Here is a 20,783-nt window from a genome sequence, read left to right on the forward strand (position 1 = left end):
TTCACATTTAATCATCGTGTCCTATATTCCACTTATATCAAATTGCAGTTCATTAATCAATGATAGGTGGAGCCACAAGACCAGGGTGTCTGTTCAGATGCTGTATAGAACTATTTCCCATCTTTATCATCATGCTGAATAAAAATAAATTGTGGGGTTTTTTTCAAACAAAGAATTTGTGAGCCGTGTGTATTATTATTAAAAAAGAAAAAAAAAGAAAAAAAAAAAAGAAAAAAGATGCACACACTCATGTAGGCTATTCATGATGTCGGTTGTGGTAGAGAAAGGGTTAATGCGTGGAAATGACACGCTGAAGGAGAAAAAAAAAAAAACCTCCACACGCCCTGTGTTCCGGTCAGCCTCACCGGTGCGGTTGATTTGCGTGAGGTTCGCTCGCGCTGACGCCAAATTAAGAGGACGTGATGTGTCGCACTCGCACGAGCCGCTCGCCACTGAACGCCTGGATGACATAAAAGCGCGCGGCTCTGCTCTGATCCTGTTTTGTTCTCGCGCACCGGCTGAGCGCTCGCGCTGCGGTATCCGCGCACAAGGCTGAAAGACTCACAGAGAGAAACGGAGAGTGCGCGAGCGACACGCAACCGCGAAATGGTCCCGTGCGTTCTGGGGTTTCTTTTCCTGCCACTGTGTCTCCGGTTGGTCGAGTTTATCGACGGTAAGAATTACTCGGCAAAGAGATCAATTTAAAAAAAAAAAAAAAGAAAAGAAAAACAGAGAGACGTTTGTTTGTACGTATGCAGAAAGAAGCACGCGGATTTGATACGTTTAAGGCGGCATATCGATTCATTCATTCATACATGCATACACACATAACGCAAAGGATGCATGATGTAACACTGTTTATTTCTAACGCAGCTCTGATTCTGGCTTGTAACCGACCCTTCATTGTGTAATTGACTGCCTCATTGATGGCTTTGGGCCTCCTTTAAGTGTTTGGTAGCAACGTGCAGCTTTGCACGTTTTATCATCCAGCAGCCTGAAGGACTTCACACGCCGGATTTCACCTGCTAATGTCATGTGATGACCTGCTTCTTCATAATGTATTTATTGTCGGAGTTAACATACGGATGGATTGTTGGACATGTGCTTTGGGATTAGTGTGTATACTCTGTGCAACAGTGTGCACGAGACCAGGGCCGTGTGTGTGTGTGCAGGTTACACGCGCATTGCGTAATTGCCATTAAAACAGGTAATTTCACTTCGAGTCTTACCTTCACTTAAACCTGCCTTATGGACTAGGACTCTTCAAAAATAAAACAATACATAGAGTAGTACCTTTTAGTAGTACACTCTTTACCTCAAATGTCCTCAAACCATCACAAAATCAATGTATGATGTCCAAATGATGCTTTTCTTACATTTGCATTGAAGGTTTCAAGACTCTTGTTAGGCCACAACCAGGATCACAATGTTTAATGGGGGCCTTTACTGCTAAATGGTGAATGTGTACCAGTCTGCAATCTTTATTATTCAAATCTTTCCTTTATTTCATCACTTTCCCTGATTAGAACAGAGTTCAACATTTGTTGTTGTTGTTGTTATTATTATTATTTTCAGCCCCCATATATTTCCCAGTATCTCAATGCTTTTTTTAAGTGCAAGTTTGCATCTATGTTTGCTTAATATTAAAGAAGCACATGCTGTAATTGATGTTTTTATTTATTTATTTATTTATTTATTTATTTATTGGTTTGATATACTTATTATATATATTTTAAAATTAACAGCCTAAAATCTGAGTGTATTTAATGATTTTATTGATTTATCATCTTTTGAATATTTTTTTGGTTGTGAATGATGCATCTCAGATATTCCTTGTTTTGTATACACAAGGAAATGTATTTTAGTTAGTTTTGCTTTTAGTTTAATTTTGCATTCTTTAGTAAAGTGTATGTTGCATTTCCTTGTGCCTACAGTTTAACCGCAACAACTAGCTTTATTCCCTCCAATGCCTGCTTGTGTATATATGCTTTATTTTTAAGGCTATGATCTTAATTATCATAAAAAAAAATAACTTAAATTACCAGATTTGCCTGAACCCAAATGCGTAGCTTGTCAGTTAGACTTCTCTCTTTTACAACTTCTGGTGTGGATAATTAAACAGTTCAGTGTTCATACCTGTTAAATCTGGTGGTTACTCCAGAATTAAAATATATAGTTCCCAAAGTGTACTTTTCCTCATTGCAGGGGTGGTTTCCAAAAGCATACACCTTAAATTTGCATCTTTTAGCAGTAATTAGTGTTTCTTTGAAACTTTCCCCCATTATCTGGAATTTCAGGGCTAAAATTTATATCAAAGGTACAAACAAAGGCGTCACTCCAATGATGATGAACTGTGTTGTTTAAATTCCCATTTTTCCCCTGAGGTTAAGCATTTTTAACCCAGAGTTGAATTATTCCACCTAGGGAGTGTTGAACAGTTATTTGCTTTGTTCATCTAGAGAAAGGTGTGTGTTTACTATCAGATGTGTCAGACTTCATTAGGTAGCTACTGTAATGGTACTTCACAGTGCTGAATTTATCATTCTGTCCTGATTAACACACCTGTTCAACTGCCTTTCTAGTCTGATTCTGATGCTATGAGAAGAAAGTAATCTTTGAATGGTTGCAGATCTTTAAGACTGACAGTAATACAGATTTTTTGCAGTATTGTGACTCTACATGGTGTAACTGAATAGTCATGATAAATATTTCGATCACAAGCCAGCTGTGGTAGCCAGGTAAAACTAGCCTTGCAGGACAGCTGATAAAGGAGTAACCACCTTGTCGCTATGCTATTTTAACATCCAACTAAATAGTATGGGGTTTTACACTGGTAAATGATGAGGGGAAACATGTTGACCTTTTTGTGCAATTTCTTTCAGTTTCTAAAGTGTGAATTTTTTTATTTTTGTATGTCCCATGACTATGGTGTGACTGTTTGAGGTTTACATGGTTTTAATTACTCAGCAAGTTGTGACGGTTGTAAATTGATGAATCAGAGCGTGGTTACTTGCGTCATAAATAAAATATAGAGGAAAAGGCTATTCAGGCTTGTTTTTTGCTCTTAAGCCACTATTTGCTTTGACATTTCTGTTAAAGATTATATCTTGGGCCTTGGGTGGAATATATCTGTTTTTGACTCTTAGGCTGTGCCCTGTATTATCTACAGGTTCATGGCCTTCTAAAAGACTCAATGTTTTGACTTGCCATGGTCTGATCTGACACCGGCGCTGGAGAGAGAGGCTGTTTTTAAAGAAAGAATTAACCATTTGCTTGTATTAATACAGATTCTGAACTATAGTCATAGTATAAGGTATAGAAGACAAGAATGGGACAAAGCGATATTTAGTGTTTCATAAACCCCTATTAAATAGGTTAAAGTTCACTAAATCTGAGGAAAGTGAATAACTTGCCTTGCTTTCAGTGTGTCTGACCTGATTTGTAGGTAATGTCTATTTTGGGGTTTTTACAGATAGCAGATCATTTATATAATTTAGTACCCAGGAAGCCTAAATCTTGTGTACTGTATGACTATGACTAAACTTATCCTGCACTATATAGGGTGTTATAAGCTTATATTTTATACCCTACATCATGCATTTGTATAGGACGTATAGGCACTAGGAGAAAGCTTGATGCCGAATTTCTTCCCCTACATTCGCTAGCAGTGAGGGATTGTTTAGTGTTTTGTCCCTTTCTCATTAGTCATTAGATGTCAGGTAATTATTAAGCACCTTGAGGTAAATCTGGGTACTGTGGTCCCTCTACTTAATATTTTTACTCATCATTTTGCATTCAGCACAGTTGTCTCCCTCACAGCTCCTGAGGTCTTCTATTATTTTATTTAAAGCATGCATTCACTGTGTCCTGTGGGTTTCCCTTCAGACTTATAGGTGGATTGATGACTTTAAGTTGTCCAAGTGTGTCAGTCTGAGTGCCCTGCAATAAACTGCCAGGGGTGTGGGGTTTCTGCAGTGCATCCACTGCTCCCAGGCTCTGGATCCACCACAATCCTGACTCCGATGAATCAGTTATTGAACACTGAATAAATGAATGAAAAATGTTTTTAACTGAGGAGTCCTGATTCTCCAAGAAATGATTCATTTATAATTTTCAGCATGATTCATATCCTTCAACAAGGATTTTGTCCCCTACAAAATAAAATTTACCTCGTTACACCATGTACATAGATTTTAAAAAAATCTTGCAATCTCAGTATGTTTACTGCATTTATCGGTTTCCTCTTTTCCTGGGGTTCAGTTGAGGTTTCACTCTGACTGGCAGTGCCAGCCGCCTGCTCTGTGCTCCAGACTGATCTGGGATTTTTGCCTAGCGTGATTGGTCCAAACAGCATGTCACACTTTAGTGTTTCATTGTGTCCAAGAAGCGGATGTTTGGTCATGCAGGCTGGCCAGCTGTGGACAGCTGCAAGTTCACTTTAACATATCTTTGGCTGTTTGGTGCCTGTATGTCAGTTCAGTAACGCCGGTATTCACTTAATTTTAGCGTAGTCTGCCGTTGGAACAAAGTTCTCTCCTGAAGCGTCACATGTCTGAAGAGATATTACTGTTTTTCTTTTATACCTTTATTGAATGAAACCCATGATGGTGTTTGTAATTAGTTGATTAGTTGAATCTGGAATGTGAAATGAGCCAGAATTTGAAACACTACAGTGGTGTTGCCCCTCAGGATTGCTCTCCATTAGACATTATTTAACAAATTTAATTCACTTTTATTTCTGTATCTCTTAACAGGGGACATTGTTGCATAGCAGCTTTAGAATATAAGATATAAAATCTTAAGGTTAAATAAATATTTACTCTTAATGAGCAAGCTAGTGAGGAGGCAACAGTGGCTAGGTAAAACTCCATGAGATATGAGGATAAAACCTTGAGAGGATCCAGATTCAAAAGGGAACCCATCATCTGGGTGAAACTGTAGTGTGCGATTTATAAATAGTTTAATTTTCATAACTGCACAATAGTGTAGCCAGAATTTTTTTTTGAGCAACTTATTAATACATAATGCTTCTTAAAGTTCCATAAAACATAACCAGGGTGTACATGTTTCCTGAAAGCGGCTTTTCCTTAACCTCAGTTGAATGATTTGTGGATGAATCTGTGAATAATTTCAGTTGAATCTGAGTTCTGAATCATCATGGAGTGGCTCAGATACTCTAGTTATGGGTTCTTCTACCTACGTGGAAGCAAAGTCGTGGCTTCCTGTAATCATAGCGTAGCTTTAATGAGCAGGTCAGAGCTTTTTAAACACATGTTAGATTCTGCTTAGCATGAAGGGCATTTTCACACAGAGCTATTTGCTTTTGTACAGCTGTCAAAGTATGTGTCTAATCTTCACCTGCTTACTCCGGTTGTTTGGTCTTGGATAAAGCATGGATGAGCAGGGCAGGTCTTGTTTAAATCGCATTCCCCTTTAGGTTTAACACGGATGATTGGTACATCCTAAGTAAAATAAGCATGTGAACCTGACTTGCAATGCAAATGATGGGTTTTGGAGTTTTTGAAAACATTTCAAGGCCTTTTGAAACTGATTTTAGTGCTGTGTACAGTGGAAGGGAGTAATCCAATGACGCCAACTGTACCTGATCAGTGAGCCACATAGTTGCATCTTTATTTGGATTTCAGTTGAAGTTGGTATAACCTGAGACTTTTTTTTTTTTTAAATAATATCTTAAGTTGAAAAAGAGATTATAATAGATTTAAAATATAGAAGCTCTGTTTAAGAACATGTGTTTGTTTGTTTTTTTTTTTTTGTTTTTTTTTATTAACTCTATTTTGAATAATGTGTTCATATTTACTTAGACCAATGGGCATTTTCTGCCATAACAACAGAGTAACAGTGTCACCTTCACTTGTCCTTTTACTCTACCACCTCAGCCTCGCGAATAGAATGTGAGCCATCGCAGTTCCAATGTGGGAACGGCCGCTGCATCCCATCCGTGTGGCAATGTGACGGTGACGTGGACTGCACTGATGAGAGTGACGAGAACACATGTGGTGAGTCATTGTGTGTGAGAGGCCGCACGTTGTGCTTTAGCACATCCCACTTGCTTTAGTCTGATAAACCTACATGTGATGCACTTGTGTGAAACCTACAGGAAGTGGGCTCAGAATGCTGCAGTTTATAGTGTTTCACTTTAGTTTAAAGCACTGATGTCATTTCCCAGTGGCTCAGCTGACATGTGACGTTCATTTCATGCTGAGAGAAAGGCACAGTGCCACAGTTCCTTAAATTATTGACCCAGGATTTTATAGTACAGATCTGTATGATCACACACTGGGAGCCATAAGGTTCCCTTCTGGATGATCCCGCTCTCCTTGTATCTATGGTAACTGGGTCATAGACTTTGGGAATGGGGAAGCACGGTGTGTGAGGGAGGGGTTGGCACAGATATGAGGAAGATGGCTGCAATTTATTAGTGTACCACTTACAGTGAAGTCATCAAGGTTCCAGTCATTATCATTCCTTCATGATGGTCCCCAAGTGTGCTCTCTTACACAGTCTGTCCCAGCAAGTGTAAATTCTACTCCTGTGGTAAGCATGCTAATTTATGTGACCGGAGCCCCAGGCTCTTCTGGCCATTGTAGCCACAGGAGCCTATTTCATTGGAGAGCACACTTGTACACTGAGTGGACATGAAGTGACTGATAATAGGGCTGGGCTTTGTGCCAAGGGGAAGACTGGGTTCCTTACGTACTTGTAGGGCATGACTGTTGACATGAACGTATACACTTACTTGTCCATGTTAAGGTGTACAGTGAGAGTTGGCGGGGCAAATTACAATTTCGTTGCATATTTCTTTTCTACAATCATTCCCACAGCAGCAGCAGAGCAGTACTGAGCAGTACAGTCATGGCTGGCTATGTAACAAACAGACAACGTGTGTGTGTGTGTATATATATACTGTATGTGAATAGAAAGTTACAGTATTTTGAAATAATTGGAGGAGCTTACCATTTTTTATAAAAAAAAAAAGTTTCCACAGACATGTGCTATGAGGTCATCACAACACTCATTAAGCCAAAGTAATAAAGTAATTGCGTGTCCTCACTGGTAGGAGATTAAAATCCGAATCCTGTATTTTTGTTTTGGTTTCACCAATTCAAGAAGGTTTCCACAAAAAATGGCACGTAAATACTTTACAAAACTTTGGAATATCGATCAAGTTTTGGCCACAACATTCACAAGAAATCCTGGAGGGGCTGAATAGAGATAATGTATAAGCAGAAGCTAGATTAAAATGGTCATCCATTTTATAGTGCAGGATTTATACGATGTCTTTGAAATTATAATCATCAAATGGATAGAATAATTTGTACATCTTTTTTATATGAAGATGTGATTTATACAGAGTGTCATTATTATGGCAAGCATTGTGAGATTCAGATTTCCACTTATCAGTATTTTGTGTAAGGGACTGTTCAAGTGAATGCAGTAAATCAGTAATGGATGTTTTACTGTGGTTTTATTCTGGGACATGGCGTTTGCACCTGATGTAAAGTTTTTGTTTTTTTTTATTTTCCTCACATACTTTTCTTTTTTAAGCAGGCTGAATTGTAAGCCCTTGAGACTTTTATGTTAATCCTGTCTCTGCTGCAGTGAGGAAGACGTGTGCGGCCCAGGACTTTATCTGTCGCAACGGCCAGTGCCTCCCCAAGAGATGGCACTGCGATGGAGAACCTGACTGCGAAGACGGCTCGGACGAGAGCGCAGACGTGTGTCGTGAGTCTTTTTTCCAAGTTTTTGCATTGTTTCTCCATTGTTTCAGTGTCTCAGCTCATTCATCTTCACAGAAATGATTTTGCGCAGTTGGTAAAAGAGACAGATTTGGTCTTGACAGCATTTTTAACCAGAGTATATTAAATCTGTGGGCTGGAAACCATTGTATAAAATTCCAAGAGAAAGAGGAATTCAACTACCTGGTTTACATCAGTCAGTGGGTGGAGTCGAAAGAAAATGAATCGCGGCAAAATGTGACGGAAATTATTCTCGAGCCTGTGCTTTTTTGCAAAGCTCTGTCTCCATTGGGTCACTCTCATCTGTTGCACCAAATGTGTCATGCTGCAGATGTCCCTTCACTCGAATTCAGCTGTGTCATTTGTGGTAACAGCAGCAGATCAGTCAATGTGTCCGGTCAGGTTACATCCCAGTTCTCTCCTTAACTTCGATGTGGTGTTCTTTTAGATCTGGCTACAAAGCACTCAATCAATCCTTGCTGAGAACTAGCTGAGAAATACGAGCAGCTGTTCTAATCAGGCATAGCGAGAAGAACTTTGCCTAAGATCAGATATCTCCTGTCCATCTGTAGGGATAGGAGCTCAGTTTGTCTAGCAGATCCTTAATCATTCTCATTCATAAAATGGCAACCATCCCACTTTTTTCACCCTATTTTCAATTGATTATATTTTTATAATCCGATTTTCAAAGTTGTATTGCACATTTTAAGCTTTTATATATGACCATGCTGTTGAATCTGGTGAGAAAGTGTTGATCAGTCAGGTTTATATAAATGTGCCCATTTTATTGCATCTGTAGTGACTGCCAACAGTCAGGTACCTTCATGGTAAGAACATAATCTAAGTCTAATAAAAAAAAAAAAACAATAAAATCGCCATGTGGTTAATCTTTGATTTAGATTTGATTCGCCAAGCTTCATCACCCCCCCATATCAGCTTTGAATATTTATTTATTTATTTATTTATTTATTTATTTATTTTAAGCCCTTATTTGTTAAATTTTACCATACTGAAATGAACATTACAAGATCTGTTGACTTTCTTTGAAAGGGGAAAAAAAAAGTATTTAGTATTATTATACTGTGGGAGTTTTTTTTTTTTTTTTTTTTTTTTTTGTGTGTGGTTGTCAATTAAGCTATACCATTAGTGATTAGTTAACATTTATTTATTGGTCCATATGTTTTTGTGTAATATATTTTTGTTGGTAAAGCTGGTGGGTCACCTATCGATGCAACTCACCGTCCGGACTGTTTGGTTTAATGAATAAAAATCTCATGTATGTTCACATGCAAACATTCAGTCAAACATTAGAGCCATTCTATTAAAAGCAGCTTTCACGTGTGATCCAAACTGATCTATTGTATTTTATGTTTTGGAGTGTTGCACAACCCAGAAAGGTATTTTAACGTGCTGGACGTGCTGTTCCGTGTGGCAGGCATCCATAACACTTCTTGTTTGACCAGCTGCTTAGTCAGTGCTACATGGAATGATGGTGTGTGTGTGCCTGTACATGTGCCTATCTGTGTACATGTTGAGTATCATGACTTTGGGAAGGAATGTTCTGAACACTGGCACTGCTTGCTTAGGATTTTTTTTTTTTTTCTGTGACTGGGATCTTAAACTAAGAAAGTGACCTTTGGCAGAAATGAGGTTGTGGGTATAAATATCATGCCCACGTTAGGTGTGTTTGGTTTAATAAGTGACCTTCCTTCGTTGTTGTTAATTTTTGGATTTGAATGCTGTATTATGTAATACTGGAAACATCTCCCTGAAATGATTGTATGAAGTTTCAACCCATGCTAGAGGTTTGATTCAGCCTTGATTGAGTCTCTTTAAGCTAATATTAAGTACGTCCTTCAACCTTTTCTTTACAAAGAATAGACTCGATAAACCTTTTTTCCCCAAAGTCTTAGGCCTTTTCAAGGCAAACCAATTCTTCGAGTTCTACTGGTTCTTGGGACTGTTTCACAGAAGTCCAGTATTTGTATAAAAATGCAAATTTTACTCAATTCTCCCAGGATTAAATACAGATCATTTATAATCTTTTTATAATAGCATGTTTAAAAAAAACAGTCTTGTCCTTACTTGCTGTTCTTTCATTCAGACAGCAGAACTTGCCGTATGAATGAGTTTAGCTGTGGCACGGGCTCTACACTGTGCATTCCTGTCTCTTGGAAGTGTGACGGCGAGCAAGACTGTGACAACGGAGAAGACGAGGCGAGCTGTGGTGAGTCGACGTCTGGTTAGCGTAGATTTTGTGACAAATTAACTGTCTGTAATAATAGTTACAGAGGAACCTGCTTGGAGTGTATAGCCCCAGGTGTCATGATGCAAGCGTAGCCTTTTATTGCGTGTGGCACAGGGTGAGTCAGCCACAGCATAGGAAACTGTTTCACTATTTAATACTCCTGTATTTTGTGGCTTGTTTATGTAGCTGATGCATTGCAAGAAAGAGCTATTGTGTTCATGTCAGTTACAGGTTTCCAACCCAGGTTTTGACACACCCACTTGAACTTAAGAAGTTCTGGTGATTAGTTGAAGAGAATCAGATATGATGAGAGTATGGAAAATACAGGGGTACTCCAGGGCCAAGACTGGGAACTGGTGCTATAATATGAGAATATGTACTGTGGTAAGTTGTTTATTCAGAGCCATTTGCATATGTTTTTTCCTTTAGGTAACATCACCTGCTCCCCTATGGAGTTCACCTGTGCCAGTGGTCGCTGTATCTCCCAGAACTTTGTGTGTAACGGTGAGGACGACTGCGGTGACGGTACTGATGAGTTAGACTGCGCTCCATCCTCCTGCGACACTAACCAGTTCCAGTGCAAAAATGCCACCTGCATTCCTATTAGTTGGGTGTGTGACCACGACGTCGACTGTCAGGACCAATCGGATGAGTCACCTCTGCACTGTGGGAAGAACCCCACACCACCAGCGAAATGCTCAACTAGTGAGACGCAGTGCGGCTCAGGAGAGTGCATTCACCGCAAGTGGCGCTGCGATGGAGACGCCGATTGCAAAGATGGCAGCGACGAGAGAAACTGCCGTGAGTGGCTTAGATTTTGGATGGCAGTTTTTAATACTTTTTTTTTTATTAGAGCTAGTACTGTGAAGCAGTTATACCGGGTTAAATTTGCATACAATTGTAATGTCATCCTGTTCTCAAACAACACAGCTGTTGGCTGGGATTCCATGGGTGTGAGATTACTTCTACTAAAAGACAAGGTTAAAAATCAGCCACTGCCTCTGGCCAAGTGCCAAAACCGGAGGAATGCCAAGCAGATAAGGAGGCTGTGTGTGCATGTGTGTGTGGCGTGCAGTTAGAGGTCAGCTCTCCTGCATGGTTTAGCCTATAAGGTGACTCACGTCTGTTTTTCCATTCCCCCTGCAGCTCCTCGCTCCTGTCGACCGGACCAATTTAAATGTGACGACGGCAGCTGTATCCATGGTAGCCGACAGTGCAACGGTTTCCGGGACTGTGCCGACGGCACGGATGAAGACAACTGCAAAAACCGTGAGGCCGCTGAAACTCTGATCATTTCCAAATCTCTAGCTGTTCTACATGATCCCTTTTTATAGACCCGTTGTTGCATCAAATTAGGTCACAGGAAGGTTTGTAGTGAGAAATTGGGTCAAATCCAGAGTCAATATACACTTCCTGCTGGTTATTGCAGAGCTGTAGGAATGTTGTAATTGATTATATTACCTTCAGGGTTTCTCTCTGACACACTGCATATACTGTAGGCTTTGAATGTAGAAATAATGTGCATGAGTTATTCTTGTCTATGGCTTTAGTGTTGTTTGTGTATGTAATTTGATTTTCATATTAATTTTTTCTTCTGTTCCCTTGCTGGTGTAGTGACTCAGTGCAGCGGCCCTGACAAGTACAAGTGTCGGAGTGGGGAGTGTATTGAGATCAGCAAAGTCTGTAACAAAGTCCGTGACTGCACTGACTGGAGTGACGAACCAATTAAAGAATGCAGTAAGTAGAAAGTCGTGCTGGGTTTTTTTTGCTTTGTAGAAATAATTGAAATGCAAAGACAGACTTGAATGTAGAGATTTCAAACAACCACATAGAGTAATTTCTATAGGCTGTAAATAAAGAATGTATAATAGACTGACTAATCAAAGATGTTCGGCCATTATGAAGTGGCAAAAGATGCATGAACTCAACAAGTCTCTGGAACTGTACTGGAAGGATGAACAAAACTCAAGATATTCCCTTAATTGGGGGTTTTTATGATGGTGTGCTTGCTACAGCAGAACGTTTACTAAACATTGGAGCCAAACGGAGAAGGTCAGTATGGCCTTGAGCACAAGGGTGACGTGTAAAATCTGTGACTAATCTACTGGTCCATGTTTCAATATGAACAAGACCTTTTAGACCGAAGGTCAATAATGCAAATAGGGTTGAAAGTTGCAGATGAAGATGAATATTCAGTAACAGTAATGTGGGTGTGAAATTTCTGTTGTGGGGAATTCAGGCATGGATTTGGCCCACTAGAGTTATTGTGTAAATGATAGATGTGGAATAAAGTATATTGTCATTCTATTTTCATTAGAGGAACCCCGTTTTCAAGCAAATTTTGCCGTCGTCGTCGTAAAATTTTAGATACAAAAGTGAAACATGACTCAGTGTGACTCATTTCATTGAGCATCTCAAGGATTATTTTTCTGCATCCGCACACACTGCCTGTAAAATGGTGAACATTGTGTTTCTTTTCTCTGGCCTTGTTTTCATTTCAGATCTGAACGAGTGCCTCGTCAACAATGGTGGATGCTCGCACCTGTGCCGTGACCTGGTGGTTGGCTACGAGTGTGCCTGCACTCCTGGGTTGCAGCTCATTGATCATAAAACCTGTGGTGGTGCGTGCAGCCATGCATGTTTTTCAGATTAATAATGAGGTGTTCAGTAGCTGCTTGGGAGAATATTTCAGCGTTCCCTTCCTTGCTTGCAGATATCAACGAGTGTCTGAATCCTGGGATCTGTAGTCAGATTTGCATCAACCTGAAAGGAGGCTACAAATGCGAGTGTCATGAGGGTTATCAGATGAACTCTAGCACAGGAGTGTGTAAAGCAGTAGGTGGGTGAAATTGTGTTGAGTGCTGAAGAATAAATCATTGATCAACTGAGCTCCCAAGGCTCTTTGGAATTCAGTGTGTTTCCTTGATATGACACACTGAAGGTTGTTTTTGACTGGAGCCAGTTTATCACCAGTGCAGATTGCAGGGTTTTTTTTTATTTTGTTTTTTTTTTGCTAGGTCAAGTATGTGTACATACAAAGTGCTGACAGGCTAAGCAAACCTTGGCTGGACTTAAACATTCATAAACTGTAGACCTTTAGCTTCATCTCCTGCATTATAGGCAAAGAGCCTTCTCTGATCTTCACAAACCGGAGAGACATCCGAAAGCTGGGGCTGGAAAGGCGTGAGTACACACAGATAGTAGAGCAGCTGCGCAACACTGTGGCCCTGGATGCAGACTTCAACCGTCAGAAGATCTTCTGGGCTGATTTGGGTCAGAAAGCCATCTTCAGGTATCTGCATCACTCTCCGGGTTGTCCCTTTCTGGGTGGATAGCAAATGTTAACTAGAACGTACATTTCCCGAAGAAAATGTGAATGGTGCTTGCACGTGGCAAATCCCGGAGGCTAGTCGAGACGAGCATGTGACGTCATCTGAATACTCTTGAAGTTTTCCTCATTGTGCTGAGTGTTTTGATATGTCACATGTCCATGTTGTACTAATTTTTTTATTTTCATGTGATGTCATCAAAATACACGTGAGGAAGTTCCCCTCATTGTTGTGAGTGTTTTGATATGTCACATGTCCATGTTGTACTAATTTTTTTATTTTCATGTGATGTCATCAAAATACACGTGAGGAAGTTCCCCTCATTGTTGTGAGTGTTTTGATATGTCACATGTCCATGTTGTAAAAAGTTTTTTGATTTTGCATATTTGGGGGCGGTGCTGCGGCACAACCGAAAGGCCAGTCGGTACACCAATTTAAAACTTTGTTCAGAGTATCACCCTAAAGGAGCTGGCTGAGTTTGGTGTAGATAGTTCGAAAGCTTGCTGAGTTATAAACCTCCAAAATTTATAATGGGAGTCTATGGGGGGAAAAAGGCCATCTTGAGACCCGGTACTGGAGGTACCGGTACTCAGATCGCTTATAAAAGTCATAGCACACTTCTCAATGAGCCGGGCGATTTGACGCGTCATTCATGGGTCTATGACAAAAGCTGCGGAACAAGTTATGCGCCGAAGTTTTGTCCAGAAGAGTATGCAGGATAGTAATAATGTTGCTTTGCAAGCACCATTAATTAGGAAATACCTTGCCAAATTAAATGGAGATTTTTTTTTTTTTTTATTATTTTAATAGTATTTTACTGGCTTTCACAGTACAGCACTGGACAAACGTGAAGATGTGAGCAGCCACACCAAAGTGATTGATGTCCAGATGCCTGTGGGGATAGCGGTGGACTGGATCTACAAGAACATCTACTGGTCAGACCTGAGCAGTAAGACGATAGCTGTGGCCAATTTCAATGGCACTAAGCAGAGGGTGTTGTTCAACAAGGACTTGAAGGAACCAGCTTCTATTGCAGTGGATCCTCTGTCTGGGTAAAAAAAGCGAGGGAAACAAACTGTGAAAATGTGTACATATGCCTTGTCCATGTCTGTGTGTGGAACATATTCAGGGTTCTCTGGTATATTTAAAATTTTCTGGAAACCTACCTGATTTATGATAGCTGTAAATTTTTTATGATTTGCATAATCTTCAGTACAACTTTTTATCATTTAGTTAGTATTCACTTAAATCTCTATAAACCTTTTATTTTGTTGCTTTTTGTTTTTGTTTTTTTTAACCAAAATTGCAAAAAAAAAAAAACCCAAAAAATGCACCTGCTATATATGCAGTATATACATACTATATAGGAAGTCGTGGCCAAATGTTTGACTCTTAACCCTAAGGTTGTGGGTTTGAGTCTCGGGCCGGCAATACCCCCCCCCCCAAACTGTTCCCCGGGTGTGTGTTCACAGCAGTGTGTGTGTGTTTTGGATGGGTTAAATGCAGAGAACGAATTGAGTATGGGTCACCATACTTAGCTGCATGTCACTTCACTTTCTTTCACTTTCTATTCACTCTTTCAGTATACTAGGAAACTGCAACTCATGACTTATACAGTTTGTTTTTTTTTAAGGGTGAATTTGGTTTTCGTTGCTTGGTCACTGTAGGTTCCTGTACTGGTCGGACTGGGGTGAGCCAGCTAAGATCGAGAAGTCCGGAATGAACGGGGTAGACAGACAGGTCCTGGTTGAAACTGATATTCAGTGGCCCAACGGTATTACCCTTGGTAAGTACTGGATGAATGGAGTTTTAGTTATGATTAGTAGGATGTTACTTTTCTAGCTACTTGTTGTGGAAATAATGTTGACTAGTTCTGCCTCTCCAGATCTGATCAAAAGCAGACTTTACTGGGTGGATTCCAAGCTGCACACATTGTGTAGTGTGGATCTAAATGGAGATAACCGGAAAAAAGTCCTGCAGTCCCAAGACTATTTGGCTCATCCCTTTGCCCTCACTGTGTTTGAGGTATTCCCTATTGTGCCCCGTTTGCCTCTCTGTGTTGCTTTAGTGGCTCATAATTAAGCAGCCTTTTCTTTAACAGTTCTCAACACCCTGTTTGTTTTTGGGATGCTTTGTCTTCAGATGTTGTATCTGATCATGACCATGTTTGTGTTATTTTACACATACTATTTAAAGTGTAGGTTACTATATGGACCCATAGCAAGGTTTGTGGTTAAAAACGTTCATCCTGTACTGTATGTTCATGATATTATAGCTTTGGGTGCAGTAATTGATTAAAATAAGTACTAGAGCTGTATGTGGTGTGGGTTGTTTTAAAGCAAATGAACACATTTTCAGAAATAAATGTAACACTAATGTAAATGTTCTACTTTTTGTTTTCAAGCATGTATCCTTAAGTTCTAGGTAAAATGTGCAGCCGCCTCTTGTTTAATTTTTGCTGAATATCATAAGTTACATGAGTCTTTTGATACGTTTTTAGTCGGCAGGTACCTTTTCAATACCCTCACCTTTTTTTGCTTGGACAGGATCGGGTTTTCTGGACCGATGGTGAGAGTGAGGCTATTTATGGCGCGAACAAGTTTACAGGATCAGATGTGGTGATGCTAGCCAACAACCTGAATGAACCACAGGACATTATTGTCTACCATGAACTTGTACAGCTGTCTGGTGAGTGTGTTACTGATTTCACACTGTCATGTCTATACACTGAGATGATTATAATGGGGGAGAACAGACCTTTTGATCGAGCTGAGGGTTTTGTTTCTCTGTAGGTACCAACTGGTGCAACGAGAGAGAAGAAAATGGGGGCTGTGCCTACATGTGTCTCCCTGCACCCCAAATCAACAAACACTCCCCCAAGTATACATGCATTTGTCCTGAAGGTCAGGAGCTGGCCTCAGATGGCTTGGAGTGCAGACCAGGCAAGTATCTGGTGTTTTAAGGGTTAATCAATTATTTCAGCCTCCATTCTGCAGCGGTTTTCTTTGCATTTGCATTTATTACCTCTACTTGTGTGTGTCAGTTTGAAATGTCGTGCTTGTGTAGCTTGATGGCTCCCTTCAGGCTCTGTGTCCACTACCTCACCCCCTCTGTGCCTCTCTTTCTTTCCTCTTGAAGCTAGACAGGGGCTGTCCTCCTTCTGAATACTCTTTTCACAGAGAATATGCCATGTGGAGTAATATACAGATGGGCCTTGGCATTCAAACCCAACAGCACAACTCTAAAGGGGGAATCCATAGGAACTAAGGAAAGGGTTTTAAGGACAACAATCACTGCATGAATACTTTTATGGCTCTTAAACTTAAACAAAATGAAAGGCTTTGCTTTACTATGCAACACTGATGGTAACAGGAGACCCCTCTAACTGCTTCCATGAAGAATGCAAGAGCAATAAACTGTTCTTTTCGACATGGTTGCTTTCAGTAAATGAAGATAAAGAACTCTAACTCCATTGTGTATGAATGGTCCAAGCCCTTTCTTTCTGAGCTACAGCTAGATCAACAAAATGAAAACTCTCCTCCATAAAAGAACTTCCATGGGCACATTTTGTAACTGCCTGAGAAGTTGAGTGTATGGTTTAACCAGAGCAATGACGTTCAGATGGTGAAGATGTGTTACTTTTACAACACTTGAGTAGATTTAAGAGGCTTAGACATGTCGAAAGCTATACCTGGGTTACAGTGTGATGGCTTTCTGCCAAACAGCCACTGTAAATGTCAAACATCTGAGTGTCTGTGCATGAGCTAAAGGTCAACTAAGAGCTGTCAAAATTGCAGCATGTTTTTAGAGACATGGTTTTTGTAGGCTTTCTTTCAATTAGTTCTAGACTGAGAAAATGTCTATGCAGTATCTAAATCTGGTTTTAAAGATTAGTTTTGGTGCTTTTTTTTTTTTTTTTTTTTTTTTTTATTTGGAGGAAGATTTTAATCAAATCAAGGTAATCAAATATCTGATCTGTTCTAGTGCCTCTCAAACCAAGCTTCATCAAACATTTACAGTGTTGATTTTGATGGGGTTTTTTTTTGTTGCCATTGTCATTTTATTTCCCCAGCCATTCACCATATGAGCCACTGATCAGCCAAATAATGTTTAGTCAAATACTTTTTATTTCTACCAATTTCACCAAAAAATGAAACACAACGATGTAATCTCCATCCATACCCTTAAGTTACGAAAACAATCTGTAATTTCTGGACAGGAGGGTTGGCAATACTGTGTCTCCCCTGTCAATCATACTGACTCTAACTAGAGCTCATGGAGTTCGAGTCATGTGATTCAGCATGAGCAGCCGTTGGAAGAGATGCAGAGGTTGGCTTTCCCAAGTCTTTTGTGAAGGCCTGTGTTAAGCTTTACACCCACTTGGTTAGTAGTGGTCAAGTGCTAGGAGTTAGTTAGTGTGTGCATATTTACATCTCAGCCACCGCTTGCTTTCTAAAGCTCTATTGCAGATTATTTCTCTTTTGCTTTATGCTCCCTACATAAGTTGTATAGGTGCCTTTGGCCCTGGCTTTATATCACTGTGCTCTTTTGTAACAGTGGCATCTACAGCTGTTCCACAAGATGAAGGGCGGGTGCTTGTACACCCAACACATCCTCCAGGTAATGCAGTTTCCCAACTGCAAGTCTTTAGACTGCATGTGCATGATAACCATGCAGACAAACTGGCTTAATAGCCTTTTAGTCTTGTAGCACATGGTGGGAACATCTCTCAATAAAACAGGAACATAAACCCATGTTTACTGTTTTGGAATGACATTATGGGTCAGTGGGATTAAATCCAGTTAAGTGATGCAATTACCCCCCTCATTACAACCATATGTTAATCTTATGATAAATAAGGGGAGAGTAACAGCAGTGGTCACCTTGCAAAAAATAGACCTGTTGGATATCTAGCACAGCACTATGACCTAGTTTCAGATACAGTGTTCAACTCTGACTGTAAACACTCCCCAGGTTTGGCCAACTTCTTTGTAGTCAGTTGATGCATTTCCTATCTACAGTACATGTTGGTGTAAAAAAATAACAATACTAGTTTTTGTTCTACTGAAACTCTTTTTTTTTTTTTTTTTCCCATTTAAAGAGACCCCAAAACCCAAGGTTGCAGTGCAATCAGAGCCCACTGGTAAGCTCTGCCTTTTAGTGAAGTGCTTGCTCTGAAGACTACTAACAAGTTTGTGGAGAGTAGAAACTGTGTTGCGTTGGGCTTTTCATCCTCAGCAAATACCTGTGCTCAGATTAACTAAAGGGCAAGTGTGACTTCCCTGGTTTGCTTAAAGGGGTGTCTGTCAAGCTTGTGTGCTCTTATAATTTTCATTTAATGCATGGTTCCAGTCTTCCTTGTCTCATCTCTAAGCTTTTAATCATCATTTAGGGTTTGAATTCATTTTAGATTGCAAAAATGTTCCTAGCAGTCAAGCTTTGAACCTCATGTGAATGAAGCATGTTTTAATGTGGCCTTCAGTGGGCCACTGAGCAGTTAACTCATTTTTCATCTATCCATATAGAAAGAAATCTCAGCACCGCCATACATGAGGTGAAATCAGCCAAGGGATCAGCTGCAGCCTGGGCGGCTTTGCCAGTGTGTAAGTCCTCCTACTCTTCTCTCACCATTTGAAACTTGTATAAAATAAGTTTTCTATAACTCCTATATATTTCTAAATTCCACTGTGACACTCTCTCTCCTACTGGTAGTGTTGCTGGCCATGACTGCAGTTGGGGGTTACATAATGTGGCGGAATTGGCAGATAAAGAATAAAAAGAGTATGAATTTTGACAACCCAGTGTATCTGAAGACTACAGAAGAAGACCTAAACATTGACATCAGCAGACACACTGCATCAGTTGGTCACACGTATCCAGCTGTGAGTGACAAATTTTATTCGCTGCCAAAATGTGATCTTTATTCTTTTTTGCTTAATACTGACATGACCACGTTAATTTTTTGATTAATCTAGTGTTCTGTTTACCAGGTTATCTTATTTGCTTTCTCATCCTTTTAAAAGACCATTTACTCCAATTTGTTATGCATTTATTCCCACACATTAGCTATCCCAGTATCTACCAACCACAAACCATCACATGGAGAAAGTTATGCCATCTCTCACCCAGAGAGCACTTGGACGTCTGTATCTAGATGGCTGTGGCATTTTGAGTATTTAACCATCAGGAATATAAAAGTCCAGGATTACTGCATTTGTATACAGCTGGATATTCTTACAATAAGCCTTATTCAAGCAACAGCTGTAGGTTTCACAAGCCTGAAAAGTAAATTACTTTAGTAATAACTCTTGTATTTCACCAGAAGCCCTTAGCAATAGTAGTCCTGTTATCCTTTGGACTTCATGTAATAAGTCTAGCCATCAAAATGTGGGCATAGTACATGTTATCCTGGCTGAATTGTCCCATTAATTCCTGTATAATGAAATTTCAAGGTACAAACAGATCAGTCAGATTTGTTCATTCACGTTTAACTGGTTTGTTAATGTCTGTTCTTTTTCAGATTTCTATAGTCAACACAGAAGATGACATGCCATAACCACACCTCTACACTGCTCCTGTTTATGAACTGTCCACTTGGGACTCTCACCAAACACTGCTGTTTCAGCAGGCTGACAGTCAGATGCCTTCCGAAGTGCATTTTTCCATTGTTTCTTTAAGGGTGGTGTGTCTTGCTTGTGTGTGTGTGTTTGCGAGAGAAATACGATGTTGACTTGCTTCCTTCTCACAATAAACATGCCCAAAGCAACTGAGGACGTGGCCTTTCACTGATTCTGCCACAATCTTGGTCCATGCAAAATGACTGACCAACTTGACAGCTCTCAATCTTGAGGAGACGAGAAGTTGGACTGGAGACCAGGAATTTAGACGTGGTCATTTGCTGTTGAGAATTTCGTTTTGGGCAAATGAATGTTTAGACAAAATCTGTTTTAGGCAGCCATGTTGAAAATGTGAGGTGGTTTTTTTTTTTTTTTTTTTCTTTCTTTCTCTCTCTCTACTTGAGGAATATTTACCTCCAGAAGCACATTCTTAGCAAACTTATGTCCATCCTGGGGAAAACTGAGCTCTGTATGAGGAGTGACATTGGAACATTTGTAAAATGCTGTAAATATCCCTAACTTAAAGAGTAATCAGGATTCTCCAAGCACTTTGGTCAAATGGTCATCATGTGTAAATAAGATTGTATACAATTTTGCTATGTTGGGATATAGTACCAGGGTAGATTAATATGTATTTGGGGGGCTGGGAAAAGGTTTGTTAATCTATTTTCTATGTTTGTGCTGTTCCTGTAACCTTTTTATAGCATTGTACAGGAAGTAATTAAATGCTGTGTTGAGGAAATTTGCAAATACTTCAAATAAAAGGAAATGGTCAGTTGTACCTCATTGTAAAAGTAATTACTTACTGAAAGAGAGTTTGCCGTTTATGGAA

The 20,783-nt window shown here is 39.8% G+C and overlaps 1 protein-coding gene across 1 annotated transcript; it reads left to right on the plus strand.

The window, feature by feature from the left end:
• Positions 1 to 329: 329 nt before the first annotated feature.
• vldlr (very low density lipoprotein receptor) lies at positions 330 to 20,732 on the plus strand. The gene is made up of 20 exons (XM_060895427.1): positions 330 to 673; positions 5,898 to 6,017; positions 7,621 to 7,743; positions 9,862 to 9,984; positions 10,435 to 10,806; positions 11,152 to 11,274; positions 11,620 to 11,742; positions 12,507 to 12,626; positions 12,719 to 12,844; positions 13,126 to 13,297; positions 14,165 to 14,386; positions 15,002 to 15,120; positions 15,220 to 15,359; positions 15,881 to 16,022; positions 16,127 to 16,276; positions 17,892 to 17,954; positions 18,436 to 18,477; positions 18,860 to 18,937; positions 19,047 to 19,216; positions 19,855 to 20,732. Exons 1-20 carry the CDS (start codon positions 607 to 609, stop codon positions 19,888 to 19,890), a joined length of 2,631 nt encoding a protein of 876 aa, XP_060751410.1. The 5' UTR covers positions 330 to 606; the 3' UTR covers positions 19,891 to 20,732.
• Positions 20,733 to 20,783: the final 51 nt, after the last annotated feature.

The sequence above is a fragment of the Tachysurus vachellii genome, chromosome 20 (assembly GCF_030014155.1).
Source record: "Tachysurus vachellii isolate PV-2020 chromosome 20, HZAU_Pvac_v1, whole genome shotgun sequence".
Classification (NCBI taxonomy): Eukaryota; Metazoa; Chordata; class Actinopteri; order Siluriformes; family Bagridae; genus Tachysurus; species Tachysurus vachellii.

What these genes read in the sequence shown, in the direction of transcription:
- vldlr (XM_060895427.1), top strand. Translation starts at nt 607, where the DNA reads ATGGTCCCGTGCGTTCTGGGGTTTCTTTTCCTGCCACTGTGTCTCCGG. An exon ending in TGAAGACAACTGCAAAAACC is followed by an intron (nt 11,275 to 11,619) that starts GTGAGGCCGCTG and finishes TTGCTGGTGTAG; the next exon opens with TGACTCAGTGCAGCGGCCCT. An exon ending in ACACCCAACACATCCTCCAG is followed by an intron (nt 17,955 to 18,435) that starts GTAATGCAGTTT and finishes TCCCATTTAAAG; the next exon opens with AGACCCCAAAACCCAAGGTT.